The following is a 19427-nucleotide window of genomic DNA, read 5'->3' on the forward strand; positions in this document are numbered from 1 at the left end:
TCAGTGTTTTCTCTGTGGATGATTGGATTAACGTCTACGCCGCGTTGCATAGCTGTTCGTAAGTCTTAAACTTTTCCACATCAACATTGCAAACTGCAATGTATTTTATTGGGTTTTTATAAAATAAGTGTGAAAGTTCAGTATTTTGTAAAAAAGAAATAAGTGTGGCATGCATTTGACTTTATTCCTTCTGAGTCAATATTTAGAGTCACGTGTTGCTTCAAGTATTCTAGGGTATGTGTCTACTAACTTTGCTCACCTACATATTGAAGTTCTTCTTTGCAAAACGCAGACTGGACAGAGAGCATGTGTAAATTTAATTCAGTTCAAAAATACTTTATTAATCCCAAAGGGAAAGTAAATATTGTCACTCATCACCTAAGAATCTTGAAAGTTGTTGTGGACGGAGATGCTTTGGGCAGGAATGATCTCTAGTAGCAGTCAGCTTCCAATTAATCTGATTTGAGTTTCATATCAATTCTGACCAACTTCCCCATCCCTGCTGAAGAAAAGCATTGTCACAGCATGATGCTGCTGCCACCAGTTTCAGTGGAGATGCTGGGAGATGTGCCATGTACTATTTCAATTGGTCAGAGCAATTTCTTCCACGTTTGCTGTTAAACAGTAATTCTCATTACTGAATTTAGCCGGAGTTAGACGATTTCTGAATACAGTTAGACTACATTTCATTAACTCACATCAAAGTATATGAAAAAAAAAACATGTCATGCTTTTTTAGATTTTGTATTTGTAGAAACATTTGGATATCTTGTGTCATTTCCCCTCAATCTAACAATCATGCACTACTTTGAGTTGATCCATCACATAAAATTCAAACAAAAGACATTGAGGTTTGTGGTAATTTTGCAAAATTAACATTGCTGATTTAAAAAAATATATTTTATAAGACTCTGTACCTAAACTATTTTGTACCATAATAATTTAAGGGCTTTTTGTGCTTTATCAGATCTTAAAAGGAGATTTCTTCCATACTTTTTCTCCCAGCTACTGTAATTGAGACTTGATAAATAACTCCTACTGATATGATTTATTTGTGCCTTCAGAGAGATAAACAGAAGGAAGTTTTCCCACCAAACATTTTGGCTCCTGGACATCTAGATGGGACATGTTGGGCTTTAGTAGCCCAGGGAAGAGGATCTTGGGAGAGGCCTCATGCATTCTCCCTGGAAGACTGCACAACACACCCACATTTCTCAGTGTAATTACAGATCGAAATGAGTGGATAATAGGTCCTCTGCTCTTTGAGGAAGGCATTTTTGTCATTCAGGAAGATATTTGAGTAAAAGCAGCTTGCGGTTGTGCTCTATGACAAAAAGTTTCACAGTTCTCTACAGGAGTTTTGTTTTCTGCAGAGTGTTCTTGCTTATGCAAGGCATCTAATAGGTGGTGTGTGATTAAGTACCTTTCCTTTTCGTTTAATCGAACACATTAGTGTTTTAGTCTGATTCAGGCTTATTTTAAGTAATGCAATATTGATTCCGTAGTTTACAGTGGGTCGAATGTAAACTGAGAGTTTCAATTTTACACGGATTTAGTTAAATGGCCATTTCAGACTGCCAGAGTACATTACCAGATGTCCGCTGAAATCGCCACATTGAACTTTTCTGTGTGCAGCAGAGCTCAGGTAAAGTGAATTGCTTTGTTTTAGAGTCTAGTCTCCTGTCGCGCTGGAAAGGCTGTGGCAAACTGGTACCTATGGAGCATCTGAGCACTGGACATAACTGGGTCCTTCCTCCTCTCCCTGCACAGGTGCCAGGGCTTAGGGGGAGGGAACACCTGCCAGCCTATTTCCCCATGGCCACGGCAGGCTGGAGAGGCATTTTCCCAGGCTCCCCAGATGAATGGTCACTAATAGCCGTGGGAGAGGGCTTTGCGAGTCCTGCACAGTGTACCACAGACTCCTCTTGGCAGGCCTATGAAGGGGTCTTAAGGCGGCCTGGCCGTAGCCGTTGCATGGAAAGCGCAAGTGTTGCTGGATATCTTTACTTTAGGAAAAATGTGTTTATTTAGGAGCATCTCTCTTCTGCTAAAGAATGTGGATGATGTCTGAGCACTACATGGGAGGTGGTTTATCTTACATGGTTATAGCTTTAATTTTGTTTGGCTTATTTAAAACCTAACGCCCCCAAGATGGAACAGTTGATCTAGTCTGGAGAAACATCTCAGTCAAAGGACATTTTCTCTGTTCTGAATGCACAGAAATACCATCCCATGTGATTTAGTACAAGTTTAATATCTGCCAATCCTTCACTAGGAGATTTAACAGCACTTCTGTTTAGATTTATCCCAAAATAAGTGCCTCATAAATAATTGGGTAGCGACAGCCTCCATAAACTCGACTTCCTCTCAGCGCTGCTTCATCTATGACCACATATGCGAGTGGGCTCCTATGTGGGGGCAGGTTCTGTAAATAGAGAGGCATGCCTGTGGCAGAGTTACCTGCCCCTGCTCCGTTACTGGGCGTGAGGCAGGCCGGGATTAGGACGAGAAGAAAATGGAGACCTGTAACTAGAACAAAGGCATTCCAAGACCCAGGCTGGAAATGGATCCTGATCAGAGTAGCCATCCCATCCAGCCTGCCCCTCTCCCTTCTTGCCCTCCCTCCTTTGGCCCCTCCATGGGTAACCCCCTTCCCCCGAGTGCTTGTGGTTCTGCTGTGGCTGTTTTAATCCTCCATGTAAGCCTCTGGCCTTACTAGGCAGAAACACACAGGACAATCTGACTCCAATGCTAACTCTGATCCATATTCTTACACTAAGAGGCTAAGTATGGACCAGTATGAGATTCTCTTAGTATGCTTACACTGAGTAAAAATAACATATTTCACAGTATGAACATAATTAACATAATGCAGTTGTTTTCATTTAAAATGGGAAAGCAATTAATATGGGTATGATTATCTTAATACATGGACTTCAGCAGAAATTTATAATGAAAACACCCACTAACTTTTGTGGTAATTTAAAGTTAACAGGCTTATATTATTCATTTTTTTGCTGTTCTGTTTTTTTTTTTTATAGCTCAAGATCAGCAAAATAAGCTGACATTAGCTTCTTAATTAGACTATTTGCTCTGGCAGCTAGCCTGCAGTCTACTGCTTTACTGATAGGCTGCACACAGCTTGAATTCTGTAGTTTCAATGTAGCATTTATTCAGTTTGAATGCGTCATGCTCCTTTGTCCATCATGATTGTCTGTGAGGATTTTGCTTTTCTCTTCAAATTTCTTAACTCATTTTTGTTGTTTACACAGTATGAAGAACTAGCTCGATTCTTGAGCTGATTTGGATTTTATACAGCCCACTGGAAAAATGTTGAAAGAGATTTTATTATTATTATTTTTTTTAAGGTGTAAAATGCTTCTCTTGGTGGGTAGCTATAGGAGGTTAGCTGTACTACCCTCCATACAGCCAGACCTTTCCCTCCCAGAGACTTTGGCACCTTCTATGGGATTTAAGTAAAAGCTTTTTTAACAGTTTACAGGGACTTTCAGTACTCTGCATACCTTCATACCTGTCACCAGCCCATGACTAAAAGATACAGAGACACATGTTTTATATAAACGGCAACAAAAATCTCATTTGTATGCTTCATCCATTATCTCCGTCTCTGTGCTACTCAGTCCTCCTCTTGTCATCTCTTTCTCACTTTCCCTTCTACTTTTCTACAAGGTCAGCTGGAGTCTTTTAGGACATAACCACAAGCTCCACCATAGCTGTCACACCACACTCTTTTTTTCCCATATAATTAGGGCCTAAGCCTGAGCCTGAGCATGGATCACATTCATGTGACTGTTCCCCTTTACCACAATCTGGTCTGGGAGACGGCACACACTTTGTTGAACCCGAGCCTGACCAGAATGCCCTGTTTCAAGAATTACTGAAATGCTGGAGAGGACGCCACTGTTGATGGGCTGTGCTCTAAGAGAAACGAGCACGAGATGTCTTCCTGTTGGTGTTTTTTGTTTTAGTCATTTAATATCTGCTATCATAATGTTTTCAACCTTGCGAACCTTCCCTTTCTTTATTTTCATGTCCTTTACTTCATTATTGCATGTTTATGTACAAATTAGCATTTTTAATGATGATCAATTTTGCAGAGTTAGTATCCAGTGCGACTTCATTCTGGTTTTTTAAAGGCCGGTGCACTGCATAACTTAAATCCGCTAAGTGCTCCACACACCACCAAACCAAAGGATTTAAAATGTCCTCCTCCTTCTGATTGCTCTAAAGCATAAATGGTGGTCACATTTTGCAAGATTTGTGGCCTTTTCGGCTGATTGAGGTATAATTATGATTGAGTATTTTGTATTGTGAATACATTTCCCTCGTTAGATTATCTTCCCGTGTGTACAATATATATATATATATAAAAAACATCTTTTCCCTTGATAATTGTTCTGCTCTCCAGAATGCTCCCCACCACTTTAGTCACATGCTGGATTATGGGTTGGCCTGAGCTACCATGCTGCGGCGTATTTTGTAACTGCGATCAAGGGGTCACCCAAATGTTAAATTGAACACTCATGCGCAAATATTGTTTCAGGTGGACGTTGCGCAGGGCGATAAGGCGCAGCGCTCCGCCATAGCCGTAGAGAGTGATGTCCTTTCCAGGAAAGCCCCCACTTGCACATGGGTAACTTCGTCAGGCTCTCGCTTCCTTCACCACTCCACTGCCTCTCGCTCTAAGCCCCCAAACTCTCCACCCACATTCGAGGACAGGGGGAGGGAGTGCAACATCAAAGCAGGGATGTCAAAAGAGCAGGATTCTCAGGCGCTGGTGTCTGACTATCCTGCTGATTGTACTCCTGTTCTCAAAGAGTTTGCTGCATTTCTACAGACAAATGTGGATAGCGCGAAAGTCAATGAAAGAAATGACACAAGAATTGAAGATATCCTGATGGGATGTGATGTCTATTCAGAATAACTGCAGGTTCTTTCTTTATTTTTAATCATTATCTGATCAAATAATGTAAATGTATTTAATAGTGTCTCTAAAGAATACTTATCCAGTCCACTTTCTGTAAACTCTCCCTTTTTGACTGTTTTCAGCATTTGAGGTACAAATCTAGTTGATACAAGAAATCAGAAGTCATTGACGGATGCTGCTGTAACACAGGCTTCGAACACAGTCTGGAAAAGACTACAATTTGGTTTAGATATTTGAGGTCTGGATAAATCCTGGAAAAAGTTAGTTAGAAATATTTATGCGTTTCATTTCCTAATGCATGGTTTAAAACTTCCATCCATTCATCCATCCAAAGCCAGTTCATTCTACCAACCAATCCTCCTTCATATTTTTTTGGTTCTATATCTTAAGCCAGACAACTTTTATGTCAATGTCAAATTTGTTTTTAAAAACAATAGCAGTTGACCGAAGTGCTTCACATTTTACACCAACCGTTCTAACATAAAACAAAGAACAAAACAATAAAAATAAAACTCAGAGATACTAAACAGCAAATGAAATACAAATTGAGTAAAAATACAAATTCATCCATTTGTGTGAACTTTGACCTAAAAAAATGCTTAAAAATCCAAAACTGTGACAATAACAAAACCATTGCCTTACATTTCTGTTTCTGTATAGGAACTTATTTAGAACCTACCAAAGAATTTGAAAAATTCTTTGTTAATGTCAATTTCTTTCACATTAAGAATGAAAAATTCTGGGTGATGTCAAGTGTTTCTTTATTTCACATCTGATATTATTGAAGTGATTTTGAGTCTTTACTGTTTTGCACAAACAAAATAGTTGTGGGCCCATGGCGATTATGATAATGCAAAAGTGGGACCTGCTTTGAAAATCCTCTATTACAAAGCTGAATTTTTTATGGATTCTTGTATTACTCATAAAAGCACCGGGGGCCAGGAATGCAGATGAGGAGAAGAAGTCCACAGTGTTTTCTAGGGCCTTTTTAATGATCTCTTCAGGATATGACTGAAGTTAATGAAGTTTGTCCCACTGGGGCTTACCTTTGACCCTGAACTGAAAGGTTCTCACTCTGGTCTTTTCCATTTTACTGTCCTGGTTGCTGTGGATAACTTTCAGTTTGTTGATGTTTCTTTCCCCTCATTGTTTTCCCAGGAAGGAATGAAAGCTGCAGTGTGTGTGTGTGCCTGTGTGTGTTTAGTCAGTACAGTAATCTTGCCTTGGCAGCAACCCAATGAAGTCTAGGTCTTATTTTTTATTCTTTTAGTTGTCCTGTGGTTCATTACAAGATGGCAGAAGCCTCTTCAGACGAGCAGTTCCAATATTATCTACCACATTTAGGAAAACATGGCGTGCCGGCTTGTTTACGGTTTGGACTGACCTGTCATAATACTGCTGTGTATTGGATTTCAAAACAATTAAGCAAGAAGATCTTTGCTATAATGAATTACAAATGAAACCTTTTAAAATTTCTGTTCTGCAGATCTGGGTATTGCACCACTGTGGGCTACAGTTGCCGCAAAAAGGAGCCACTCGTTCCCAGAGGAGGCACCAGCAAGCGGTTTGTGAGAGAGAAGCATGTATGCAAGCTTAGCACGAGAGAGCCCAGGCAGAGAGCCAAGAGCAACTCTGTGCTTTGCAGGATGTTATAAAAGTTGGAGCAACAGCTGATGTCTAAGGCCATGGCGGTGCACTGGTTCCCAACTCTGTGCTCAGACATCCCTGTCAAATTTGTCCTGGGAATTGGCAGGCTCAACCTACCATGGAAAAGCAGTGAGAACAGTTGTAAAGCAAGACATGCGGCTAAAATGTCTAGCAGCCTGAATCAGAGCCTCTGAAAACATAAGAGCCATGAATGAGGAATGAAAGATGCTTAGGTCCTGGCCCCACAGACCCAGAATGAGCATAGAAAACAAAACAGAGATATGGATCTGCATTCCTCTCCGGATAGATATCCAGAACAAGTGATATATGACCGCTGCCTTGCTATTTAAGGAGTAACGGCAAATCAGATTTTTTCCCAATAAAGGATTGCTGCTATTAACTACAAACATGCTCGACATACTCATGGAGAGCTCTAATGTTATTTCCCCTTTTGATTAATAACAGTCTATTTAAGGAATGGTGGCTTGTCTGTTATTATTAGATTATGTTGTTTAATAAGCTAAAAAGAGAACAAATATTCAAGTCAATGTAGCTGAATAAGGCAGCATTATGGTAGCATTTTCTTCGTAGAAAATTAATTTCTAAGGTTTTGTTTATCATGACAAAGCAGATTTTTTTTAATCATCTGGTCCAAAACATCATGTTAATAAAATGAAATGACATCAGACTTATCTAGCACTTTATTAAGAAACTCAAATGATTTACAAGGAAATCAGTAATTCCCATTCACACACTGATGGTTGCAAACTACTAAATTGTACCCAGGGCTGCCCAGGGGCAGTCTGACAGAAGCAAGGCTGCCACATAGGCAAGGTCAGTGAAGTATCTTGCCCAAAGAGACAATGGCAGAGATGGACAGAGTGGGGGTCTGAACCGGCAACCCACCGATTATAGGTTAAAGTCCTAGTGCTGTTGTATTGAGTTTCAGAATACTTCTAACAGGAAAAGGTCAAATCGTGACCCATCACTGTGCTTGACAGCTGGTGTGAGATGTGCTTTTCTTTGTAGCTAACGCTACAGCTTACAGCCAACAACTCTTCAGTGTTGCAGTCCTGTGGTTTTTTCAGATGTAACTTTTGAAACCAAATGATTACGTTTTAGATATTTTTGCTCTGCTTAGTAACATGCTTAAATCCAGCAAGTTGTCTTATCAGTCATGCTCTGTTTGAAAGAAGGATATATTCTTTTAAATGATAGTGAACCCCTGCCTATTTGTGAATTTTTCTTTGGAACATGACTCATAAAACTGGCCTATTCACATATTTTTTTTTGCCATAGTGCATATATATAATATTTAATGAAAGATGCAACTTGGGAACCACGAAAACGCTAGGCTCAATGCTACTTGACACACTATTGACAAGCATTTGCAAAGCAGTCAATCTGGCGATGTCATTAATTTTTCTTGCTACTGACTGACTGTACCCCAAAAAGCGAAGATAAGTAAGACTGTAGATGTTAGCATCTGTAGTAGTGTTAAGACAGCTTGCACTGTCTGCATTAATGCATTTTAGGTATATTTGGTGTGTGTAGTTGTTTTTAAGAAGTGGTCTCAAGCATTTGCAGATTTCAGCTATTTATAAGTGGCTGTGACCGTTATTTCTCTGCAAATTCAAGGGGGTACGGCGTACATGGAGATTTAGAAATGTATATGTTTTATAAACTGTAACTTTTATGCTGCTTACAATTTATCCAGAAAGTAGGAACTAGATCTGCTAACGACATCCATTTCAGCAGTTGTTGTTTATTTCAGCTGTTTATGTAACCACTGCACTTTCAAAAAAAAATTGTAAAATCGCAACAAGGGGAGCTGCTTTGATGAAATGCAAGCTGTCACAAGAACAAATTAAAATTGTATGCTCTCCATGCACATGACACCCATATTGGATGGCATTTGTGAGAAATCCCCAAGTACAAATTACGACTACAAGGGGGACAAAAATAGATTTCAGTAATTTTCACCTTAAAGTGCAAATGCATCAGCCTGCTGACCAAATCCAGCAAAGTCTTAGATGTCAATCATGTTGAAATTCACAGAAAATTTGGCTGTTGATGACATTTAAATCTTTTTCTTTCTTTCTGTAATTATCTCCTATTGATATGCTACCAGACTGGCAACATCAGCTTTCATCTGTGTAAAAGTAGTAACTAAGGGAAGACGAGATGGTTAGTTATTTGGAGTTACTGTAAGGTTTTTCAAATTAATTTAAAACTAATTAAAAAGAAAATGTCTGCTATATGACATGTAAAGACATGTACAGTGTTTGTTTAGACTGAAAGAGACCATCACTTTGAACAGATAACAGAAAGGCTTAACTGAGTATAACAAAGTTGTTCAGTTTGATCCTTTTACATGTAGAGGGACTTAAAAATTTCATTACATATTACAGTCATTGCAATGACTGAGGAACAAGGACAAGATCAAGCAAATGTTTATAAACATGTTAAGCTTTAAGAAATTGAAGTGCTTGGGAAGAGACGTATGATAAATAATTGAATTTAACAGTGAGGTCATGGCAATAGCCTGCCCAAACTCTAATACATTTTTAATTTATAGCTTGCCGAGCATTAGAATTTTGCTGCATGTCTGCCAAAACAACTAAAACTGAGACCAGTTACACTGCAACCCTTGAAGAAAAACACTATATAAAATAAATCATAACTCATGTCTGTGGCTAAAAACCAGCAGGCATTAATAAATACAAATATTCTCCTATCAAAACACAGAACCTAGCATTTGACTCCATGTAATCTCTGCTGCTCATTATAACAGAAAGGTCTTAATTTAAAACAGAATAAAAAACACCAAAACATTTAAAAGTGCAATTTGCTTCCAATTCAAGTTGTGATACACACCCAATACTTCAAAGTTGTGCCTTAGATTGTAAGTGCTGCAATTACACAGAATGATTCTGGGTGATAAAACGGTTTGTAAAAGACTCCTGTAAATCCCTAACTTTTCTTCAACAAACACAGTTATTTGGCTGCTTGCCATGCTTCAGAGCAGGGGATTGTAACCCAATGCTGCTAACGCTGGAGCATTTAGATTTTTTTTCCACTGAATAAATAATTTTATCTTTCAGACATTAGTCAGCCCTGGATTACATGGCTAATCTAATTTAAGAAATGGCTGAATAACAAGGATTATAGTTACAAACCTGGGAAAAGAGGATGTTTTTGTCTCACCATGAACTCCATGACAAGAACAAAGTGAGTGCTACCCTTTGTAAGTTGAGTAAAAAACTTGAAAAATGATATTTTTATTACCATAAAATTGTCGTACACCGAGAACCTTTCAATTAAGTACATTTATTTAGTGAGAAAGAAATTATATGTTGAACAACATATTCACTACTGGCACAATTATTGATACTTCTCACAGTCCACTCAAAATGCCATGAACAATTTCTATTCAAACATTATTTTAAGTTAATCAGAGTTTGTAGTAACTTTTAGTAATCTATGGCTTTGTTTTTCCTTGTTGTATAAATGACAAAACACAGAGGCATTTTCTTTTAGCCACTGATCACTCTAATAACAGAGAAATACACAAAATACTTGGTGAACGAGGACAAAGTTAATATTGCCATCATGTAATGAGCAGGAAGCATTGGTGATTTTTGGGGTCACAAAGTAATAAAAAATGAAATAATAACCATAGTTGCTATTCTCATGCTAGGGAAACGTTGACGACAAATGACACATTTCCTTCTCTCCTCTCTTTGTTTTGCATCATTATAACAATTGTCACAAGACCGTCCCTGAGCTCTCTCATCAGGACCGCTAAGCTCTGTATCAGGTGAATACATGGAGGATAATTAAATCTCGTTCCAATTGGCCAAATATATTATAGGATAGAGGAGTTTTAAGGCATAGCACTTGAAATTTGTTCCAGAAAGGTTAAACAGTCGGGGGGCAATTATTGTGCCATGACAGATTTTATTACGGATTATTTCTCGGTGGAAGTTTCTCAAATTAAAGGTAGAAATGCATCTTCTGCATCTTCACCACTATACAAGTGCTGGCATCTCTGTAGTAGTTTCTGTAAATGATGTCGTAGGGAGTTGTTTTTAGACATCAACTGCTGTTTTCTAACGTCAGTTAAATTTAAATTAAATTCTGCAGTTTCTCTGCAGTGGCAGAGCTGATTCCTTTTATAAAGTTAAGCCTGTGGCAGTTTTGTGGCTCTGCAAGCTGCTCATCATTGTTGAAAACCAGCTTCTTTTTACAAAAAGCCAATTAAATGGTGTGAATTGTTCTATGAGCCACAAAGAAATGTCCACAACTTCCTCTATGGATTTGTTTCTGGGCCAGAGGGGTTTGTATTGTCTGCTGTTTGTGTCAGACACCCATACACACTCAGTGTGTGGGGGCATACTTGTCTGAGCTGTAAGCCAACATTGGAAGGAGACTTTCCCTAAATAATTCCAGGTTTTTTAGAGAAATGTATGGATGTTTGTCTGTGTTGTTGCCAAAGGGCAAAACAATACAAAAGCAAAAAAAAAAAAAAAACCCAGCTCTCTACTTTTAAAGTGTCAGTTTTCAAAAACGAAACATAGCGTTGTTTTGAGCTTGATGCAAGTTATAGTGCATATTTGACATTATCCAGGGACTTTTTGAAAGAGCCTGGAGTGCAAAAGGTCAGGATTTTCTCAAACTATGGAGGACATGTAATCCTTTAATTGAAGGCAAAATACCAAAATCCTCCCCCTAATGCTGTAGTCTGAAAATAAAGACACAAAATCAGAAAGTGAACTAGTGGCAAAGTTAAGGACAGTTTAGTTTATCAGGGTGTAAAGAGGTGGAGAGGGTACCAGGAGGGTGTCAAAGGCTAAGCAACCTGTTCTTAGCTTCCCAGCGTTGGGAAGCTAAGAACAACTGAATTGCATGTCAGCTAGACCTTTGCTTTTAGTCAACAAATTCCTGCTAGATTAGGCAACAGGCCACAGTTTCTGCCCAGTGCATCTTAAACACTGTGACAAACATTCCAGAGCAGAGACTCGACACATGACTTTTCTGTTCCTTCCAAACTTAAATGCCATTGAAATGAAGAATAAAAAAAAAACCTTTTCAGTGCCTTGCAAAAGTATTCACACCCCTATAAGTTTTGCACGCTGTCACATTACATTCACAAACTTCAGAAAATGGCATATTTGTGAAGTGAAGTAATCTTCTCCTGCAAAAGGTTAATTTCTGCTGAAATGGCTCCTGAGTGTTTGAGTGTATATTCTCAAGCCATGTCACCGATTTAGGCCCCATTTACACGGAGCCGGCTTTCAGTGAAATCAAAACATGTTTGTTGCGATCCAGCCACTTATTTACACGTCTCCCGTGACTAAAGTCTCACACGATTAGATCTGGACATCTCTAATGTGCACTGATAGTTTTGATTCTATGTAGACCATAATTCAAAACTTGTGAACAACAGCTGTCTTGACCAATAGATTTCTCCCACATGAGCTATGGACTTCAACTCCTCTAGCATTACTAAGCACATCTTGGCACTTTTTTAATGTCAAGGTTTGCCTACTCTGCCAGTTGAGGTGGAAAGATATGTTTTGGTTACTTTGCAGTTGTGCCAAAACCCCCTTTTATTTTCAGATGCTGAATTGAAAAGAACTCTGGGAGATATTTGGGGTTTGAAATATTTTTTTATAACCTAACAGTGCTTAAAGGACTCTCAAACTTCTTTAACAAACCCCTCAGGCTTCATTGGATACCTGTTTATGCTGAGATTGAATTACAGTTAGCTGATCCAGGTTTTATGTAAATGTGTTATGAAAGTTGAACTGAATAAAACTGGACAGTGCCCTTTGAAAACCATTGTTTTTTCTTTCACTTGACAATTGTTTGCTACTTTGTTTTGTTCTGTCACATAAAGTCTCAATAAAAACTTTGGGTTTGTGGTTGTAACATAACAAAATGCAAAGACAATGCAGCTCTATCAATTAGCCACCTTTCTCAGTGTTTAGAAAATATTTCTGCACAGTAAACTTCTGAACATAAACTCCTCCACGTACACTCCGGCTGAAATAAATATTGTCTCTCTTTGCCTCTCTTAGGGGGAAACTTCAACCTTGTGGCAAATTTCCTGAAGCGGCACTCCAATCTCAGATGTGTTGTCGAGCAGGGTATGTGACCCACATGTTTTTATGAACCCCCATCCCATTTGAAAGAATCAGAAATGGATCGTCTCAAAGGCTCATTTTCAGCCAAATTTCCCACAGAAATTTGCAAGTCATCTGCAGCTCTCATGTTGATTTTTCTCCCCCCCACTTGTTTTTATGTCTTGTCCCTACCTGCTTAGGGTGCTGTTGAGAACAGGCAGCCGTTAAAATAGCCCCCTTGAGAGGCCACAGTGAGAGAGGAACTGAGCGACTGTCTATGGAGGGCAGTGGGAATCTATCTTCACGGCCCATATAGTGCCTGTGACCCTTGGTCACCTTTTCATGGGACCAACATGGTTCTCTTCCTGTCAGTAAAGTTAATATCTGCTCCCACAGGACGGAGGCCTGGATGTTGAGGCAACGGTGACCTGCTGTAGAGTAAAATGACGGGATCTTTCAGTAGGTCCGTCACAGATCAAATTAGGCCTGGTCCTCTGGGGTCAAAGGTTGTGAAACTTAGTCTACTGAGTCCACTACAGGCTACACATGTGGTTAGCTAACGTCAAGACATGTTATCAGTTTTAAATTGCATTTGAAAGAAGTTCTTATTATATTTACATACTGAAAGTTTGATAACAATTGAAAGATGTTCATTTCAATAAGAAGGTTTCTCTGGGAAGTTTTGTACTTCTGCCTAAAATGATTTTGAGAAATTTTTGAAAAATTTATAGTTTTTTTTACAGTTTTTAATTGTGCTTAAATTAATTCCAGTTTAACAATGGAAGAGCAAGAAAAATAACAGCAAAATAGTCAAATAAGATTTTGTTTATTTACATTTTTTATGGCTCGTCTCGATTCTTCTTAAATTATAAAGTCCATGCACCTATCCTTCTCCACAAATTTCTTTAAAACTAGGGCTGAGCACTGCCCCCTATTAGTGAGGTCTGGTACTTACTGTATCACCTTGCATATTTTCACTTTGCATGTATGGCCGATCAGTCTAAACATGTTACTTACATTCATTGAATACACAAGACAAAAAACTTCAGCACGTGTAGCGCATGAGTAATCCAATATATTAGTGATATTAAAAATGTTAGAATAATACTCACAAAAGTGCCTTCCTTGACTGGGTGCCACTGCTAGAGGCTCCTCATTATTTCATTACATTTTTCCACTGCATCAGAACCTCTAGCAAAGTAGCCCATGGCATCATGCTGCCACCACCAAGCCAGATGGTTGATGGAGAGTTCTTAAGTTTGGAAACTTCATCCTCACTAATCCAAAGATACTTTCTGGTTTTGTGGCTAACTAGCTCAGTATTTGTCTTGTATTTATGTATAAAACTTTCTCCAGAATTCATTTGATTTGCAAATTCAAGTGAATCGTTAAGGTATCTCTTTAGGAGCTCTTTAGGCTTATTTCTTGTTTGGCATTCTGCCTTTCAATGGTGAAGCAAAAGTGGTTTCTCGGTGGTATGGTATGCCAGCAGTTTCCTGTTCATGGGAGGCCTGCACTTGGGTGGTTGCTGTTTTTTTTTGTGTTTTTTTTTTTACATCAAAACTAATTTCCTTTGTTCAGAGGTCGACAGTTTAGGTTGGATAATTATCTTTTTGGAACACCCTGTTCCATCCAAGTTTTAATTATCCCGAAAACACATCAAAACTCATTTTGGAATCAAGAATGTGTTTCCCAAACCCCGAACCTCAGTTCTGCTTAAAATGTGTTGCGTTCTCAAAAGCAGCAAACCTTTTCTGCCATGAATAGTGATCACTCATTCAACAGGAATGAACACAGAGTCAACCTTGCCAAGAAGGTGTAGGAGAGAGGTGTAACAATCATCCAGACAGGATGTATTGATATATTTGAGTCTGTATGCATTGTAATGTACAGTAATGTGCATAAGAAAAATCCATAATTAATTTTTACTCGTGCAGATTATTTTTGTTTTATATTTATTTTGATAATTAGTGTTCAGGTTTAAGGCAATGAAACAATACTGCAAAGGAGCAATGTTTCAAATCTTCCAGTTGAACATGAAACCCAGTTGTAGTTATTGTTTTCTGATTAAAACCATAAAGCAGCATGAACTAGAAAGAAATGCAAACTTCGCTATGAATTTGTGTACAATTAGAGCACCACTATTAAAGCTGCACACACATCACAAACATATCTTCATGAAGAATTTATTGTAACCTATATTGTCACAGATGCATCTTCTGCCTATTTGGGTGACTTGTTTTAGTGTAGAATATGTTTGAGCTGCTTTGATTGAAACAAGTCTAAACTTTGAATCCTTGGAGTCACCCGAAAGTTGTTTATACTATACTCAGCAAAAATGGGTCACACACTTCAAAAATGTTTGCTGTTTATCTGAGTTTAAAGGGGTAGTATTATGTACCTTCAGTTAAAAAATGCTCTATATATCAAACATGACTGGAATTTAACACCTTGAAATTGGCATCTGTCTCTTTACGAAGCTCCTACTTTTCCGACACTGTCTTCAATATGTCATGACATGGTTCTCCTCCATGATGACATTTGCAACTGTTCTTAGGAGAAGTAGTTTCTATGATGAGCTCAGCAGATGTGCTGTTAGTTCTCCCAGCTGTTTGCTGTTTGCTAATTGCTTCTGCTAGTCTGAAGGTGTTGATTAGGGGCTGTGGGGGAGGGAAACTCTGTAAGCCCTCAGAGGGGCTTTGTGGAAAAGGTGAAACTTAGAGAGCCAACGTGTAGGCACCCTGAACGGTTGCCACCAGAGATTAAAGGCATTAATATGAAAAATTAAAGCAACATAGGAATTAACATGATATAAAGCTCCTAAAAGTCGACTTCACATAAAACCCCCCCTTTAATGAATTGTGTACACAGAGGTCTCCCTTTCATTAACAATGCTGTATTTTATTTGACCGTGTACCCTATTTTAAGAAGATTATCATTTCCATCCATCATTTTTACCCGGTTGTTAATGCAGTGTTCTATGTGGGCTGGTTGCTATTCTCAGCACTCATTGGGCAAGAGAGAGGATACACTTTGGACAGGGTCCAGGGACTTTGTGTGTCCCTGTCTGTCAGGGGCACACACAACATTACTCATAACCACGCACACGCACATGCACACACACACACACACGCACTCCTTAGTGTGACCAATTAACCTAAGCCAGAGAACCCTTGCATTCACAGGGAGAACATGCAAACTTTTACTGAGATCTTACACTAAAGACTAAGATCTTACACTGCACATAATCATTCTGAGAGAACACTTTGGACACCCAGCCCTAAAGCAACATCTTCTAAATGGCCTTGAATGGCTGCAGTGCATGTTGCTCATGAACGATAGAATATTAATATGAGTTATATTATTTACAGACTGTGTTGAAGTCTCTTACTCTTCCATTTTTAGAAGTTTGTAAACCGGATCTCCTGATCTCCTCCGTCTTCAAAAATGTTACTGAACAATAGGACTGCATAATATCGCTCTACACTTTTCTTGGAATGAGAATCCGTCATTCTCCATGAGCGTTCTCATATTCGTTACAAAGGTCTATTTCGGGTGAGGACATAAAAAGTGATGAGACCTTCAAGCTTGCTTAACGTATTGTTTCCAAGGAGATTGGAAGAATGGAATATAAAAACTAAGCAAATGCCGCATCTATGCAGTGTTTGCTATTGCAACCAACACTGCCTGACTTGGAAAGAAGGGTTCGGACTCGTTTTATTAGTGCTTTCAGTTCTTGCCAGAAATTGTCACAAAGTTTTTTGAAGTAATTGCATAGACATCTAATATTACACATACACATAGTACATGTAAGTAATACTTCTCCACACATGAGGAAAGTCATTGGAGAGGATTTAGAAAGGAAGCTTATGAGCTATGTAGCCCTAAATTAAAAGGTTACAGACAAAATTAATCAAACCGGAAAGTTGAAGATTTATTCCTTTCATGTTTTAAAATCCTTTCTTGTGTTGCTTTTTTATTAACTTGCCATCATCAAAATTGTTAACTTGAAGGAAGAGCCTAGCTTAAGTTTTACAATAATCTGTGGCTTTTTGATTTATATTTTAAAAAATTATATGGCGCCACATAAAACAAAATTAGTTTTGGAAGTGGACATATTTCCTTTTGAAATCAGTTTAACTCTAGGTTTACTCCAAAACCCAGAGTTAATGTAAAAATGTAAACTATTTCTATGTTGTTTACTCAGCTCATAAAGTTCTGGATATATTTAAGCTCCCATTGTGTGATGAATAGTTTGTAGATGTTAATTCAAGCTTTCACCACAATTCCTCCAGTCTGACATGGACTGATAATTAGAGGTAAGCCCACATTATTAAGATGTGTGCTGTTTCCCTGCCTGCTTTCAGATTTGCGTTTGTTTCCTGAGCGATATGTCGTGTGTGTGAGCTGCCCAGAAGATGCCTCGGTGCACCATAGAAACCCGAGCCTGGCCACGGTGAGTGCTGTTTATACTCCTCTATTTCCCCTTCCAGTTGCTTGGCAAAAGGTTCAGCATTGGTCTGTGTGTTATTATAGAGTTTCATTGCCAAATTGTGCTCTCCCTTTATGCATAGTGGTCTCTTTTACTACAGACAGGGGGTTTGAACTCTGTTGGAGCATCTTGTAGACCTAGAAAAGAAAATACGAAGAGATTTGTGTCAAAATGTTCAGGGTTACCTTTTTTGAGATTAAGTCTAACCTATCACAATCAAACATGAAACGTTAATTATATTTTTATAGTTTTATGTTGCTAAAAGAAGAAACTTATCCAAATGTAACTAGATAATTGCAAAGCTTTTATACACTTCTAAATTCATTTTGGCATTATAGTCAGCCCTGATTGTTTCAGGAATTTCACATTTACTCACACTACATCCACATATGTTTATGTTTTGGGGAGGATTTTAAAGGATAGATCAAAACAGAGTAGGACATAATTGTGAATTGAAAGGAATCTCTCTTTGTTTCTAAAGTTTTTATTAATAAAAATCTAAAAAAAGTGCAGTGTGTTTGTGTTTCATCTCTTCATGCTACCAGTAAAGCCATAAGTTTTTATTGGCAGCTTCCAATAGCCCATCCTGTCTTTCCAGAGTATGTCAGATTAGATTAAGACAGTCTGTTTAGTCTCGAGGCTATCAGTGACAAGCAAATAATTAAATGTCTTGCCAGTTGTTCAACCTGCATGCGAGAAGATGAAAAGGGACTGAGTTGTCATTGTCACGTGACTATATGGATTTACCGGTGTCACCGGGGGTCACACATGTCCATGTTGGAATAAGATTCTCGACCTGTGCATGTGCAAGAGTGATCATTCAGTGCTTTAAGCACCGGCTCTGGCGGTCAGTAGGGATGAGATAGAATCATGCTTTGGTTAAGGCTCAACTCTTTCCTTTTTTAGTGGAGGAAAAGATCAGAGCTCGGTAAGATGTCCAATCTTTGGAATTTGGTTTTATAAACTGAGGTCTTCACAAAACAACTATAGCCTCTGTTTACGAGTTAGGTAACATATAAAACTTATTTTTCTGGGAGTGAAAGGGTCCATGTACAAATTTCTTTAAAAATCTGAAAACCATTCCAAATTTATTTTATATTCATCTGTCATATAAAATCATATTAAAGGCGTTGTAGTTCTGACACAACATGGATAATTTTAAGGAGTGTGAATACTTTTGTAAAGCATTTTAACTTTGGTGGAATGAATCAAGCAAACTATCTTCATCATCAGTGTTTTAACAGAAATCTATTACATCTATTTTGCAGTCTAAACGCTGTTTTTCCTTTTTGATATAATCTATAATCTATGTTCAGAATATATTTGATCCTGAAAGCCCCCCTGAGTACCTTGGGAATTGGCAGTGAAGCCTCTCACCTTGGCACAGACATCACACCGCCTTCCCATCCCATGATAAGTGGCTTGCTATTTTTCTGTGAGGGATTTTTATTTAGATTTTTTTTTTTTAAATACCTCAGCCTTTTCCGCAGCTCGACTTCCAATGAAAGCAGCGTTTGTAATATTTTTGTCAAGCTGCATAGTCGTCGACAAAGAGTTCAGATTGTGTAACCAATTTTCCAGTTCAAGGAGGCATTGCTGTCTATTGCGTTTCTCTACTCAGGATGTGGTACTCTGGGATCAGGCAGTACAAGCAGAGGGAATTGGAGGGTGGGAGTTTTGTGGTGGGGCTCTCACTAGCTCAGGCGTGTTTGTGAGGGGAAAGATACCAGACAGAGAGGCACAAGGATTTTCACATGACAAAAGAAATCATTTGTTCACTTCCTCTTGCTCTATTCTTAACTTGAAATCCACGTCAATAATCAGAATTCTCTTGTAAACTATAATAATGTTGCTGTCTAAGATGAATGTGGTCTTTGGAGCTTCTTTCAGACTTGATCTTGCTTTTGATGGCTGGTAATCCCACAATGCTTGACAGCATTTGCATGCGAGACTTCAAAAAAGAAAAGAAAAAAAAACATTTCTGCTTTCTTTTTTTTTATTATTATTTTACCACATTTGCGTGTTTAAAGAAGTTTCAGGTTTGTCAGGATTCAGTTTGTGTGACTTGCAGAAGAAAAACTGTAACCACAGTGGAAATGTAGACAAATGAGAGCATTTTATAAGGTCAGAGGAGCTGAGTTGTGAAGGAACTGAGGTAACATCATGGCATCCATCGCGGATCCTATTCATGTTGGATTTCTGTGCACTCCCA

General features: G+C 38.5%; 1 protein-coding gene across 4 annotated transcripts in view; it reads left to right on the forward strand.

Annotated features, from left to right (window-relative positions):
* slx4ip (SLX4 interacting protein) overlaps window positions 1–19427 on the forward strand; it is a 43328-nt gene that overhangs the window by 13881 nt on the left and 10020 nt on the right. For all 4 annotated transcript variants that reach the window (XM_055029728.1, XM_055029729.1, XM_055029731.1 and 1 more), the window contains 2 exons: window positions 12679–12747; window positions 17091–17179. In XM_055029728.1, the coding sequence (XP_054885703.1) occupies window positions 12679–12747; window positions 17091–17179 (158 nt within the window). The remainder of the gene's footprint in view (window positions 1–12678; window positions 12748–17090; window positions 17180–19427) is intronic.

The sequence above is a fragment of the Poeciliopsis prolifica genome, unplaced genomic scaffold, assembly GCF_027474105.1.
Source record: "Poeciliopsis prolifica strain line A6 unplaced genomic scaffold, Auburn_PproV2 SCAFFOLD005, whole genome shotgun sequence".
NCBI lineage: Eukaryota > Metazoa > Chordata > Actinopteri > Cyprinodontiformes > Poeciliidae > Poeciliopsis > Poeciliopsis prolifica.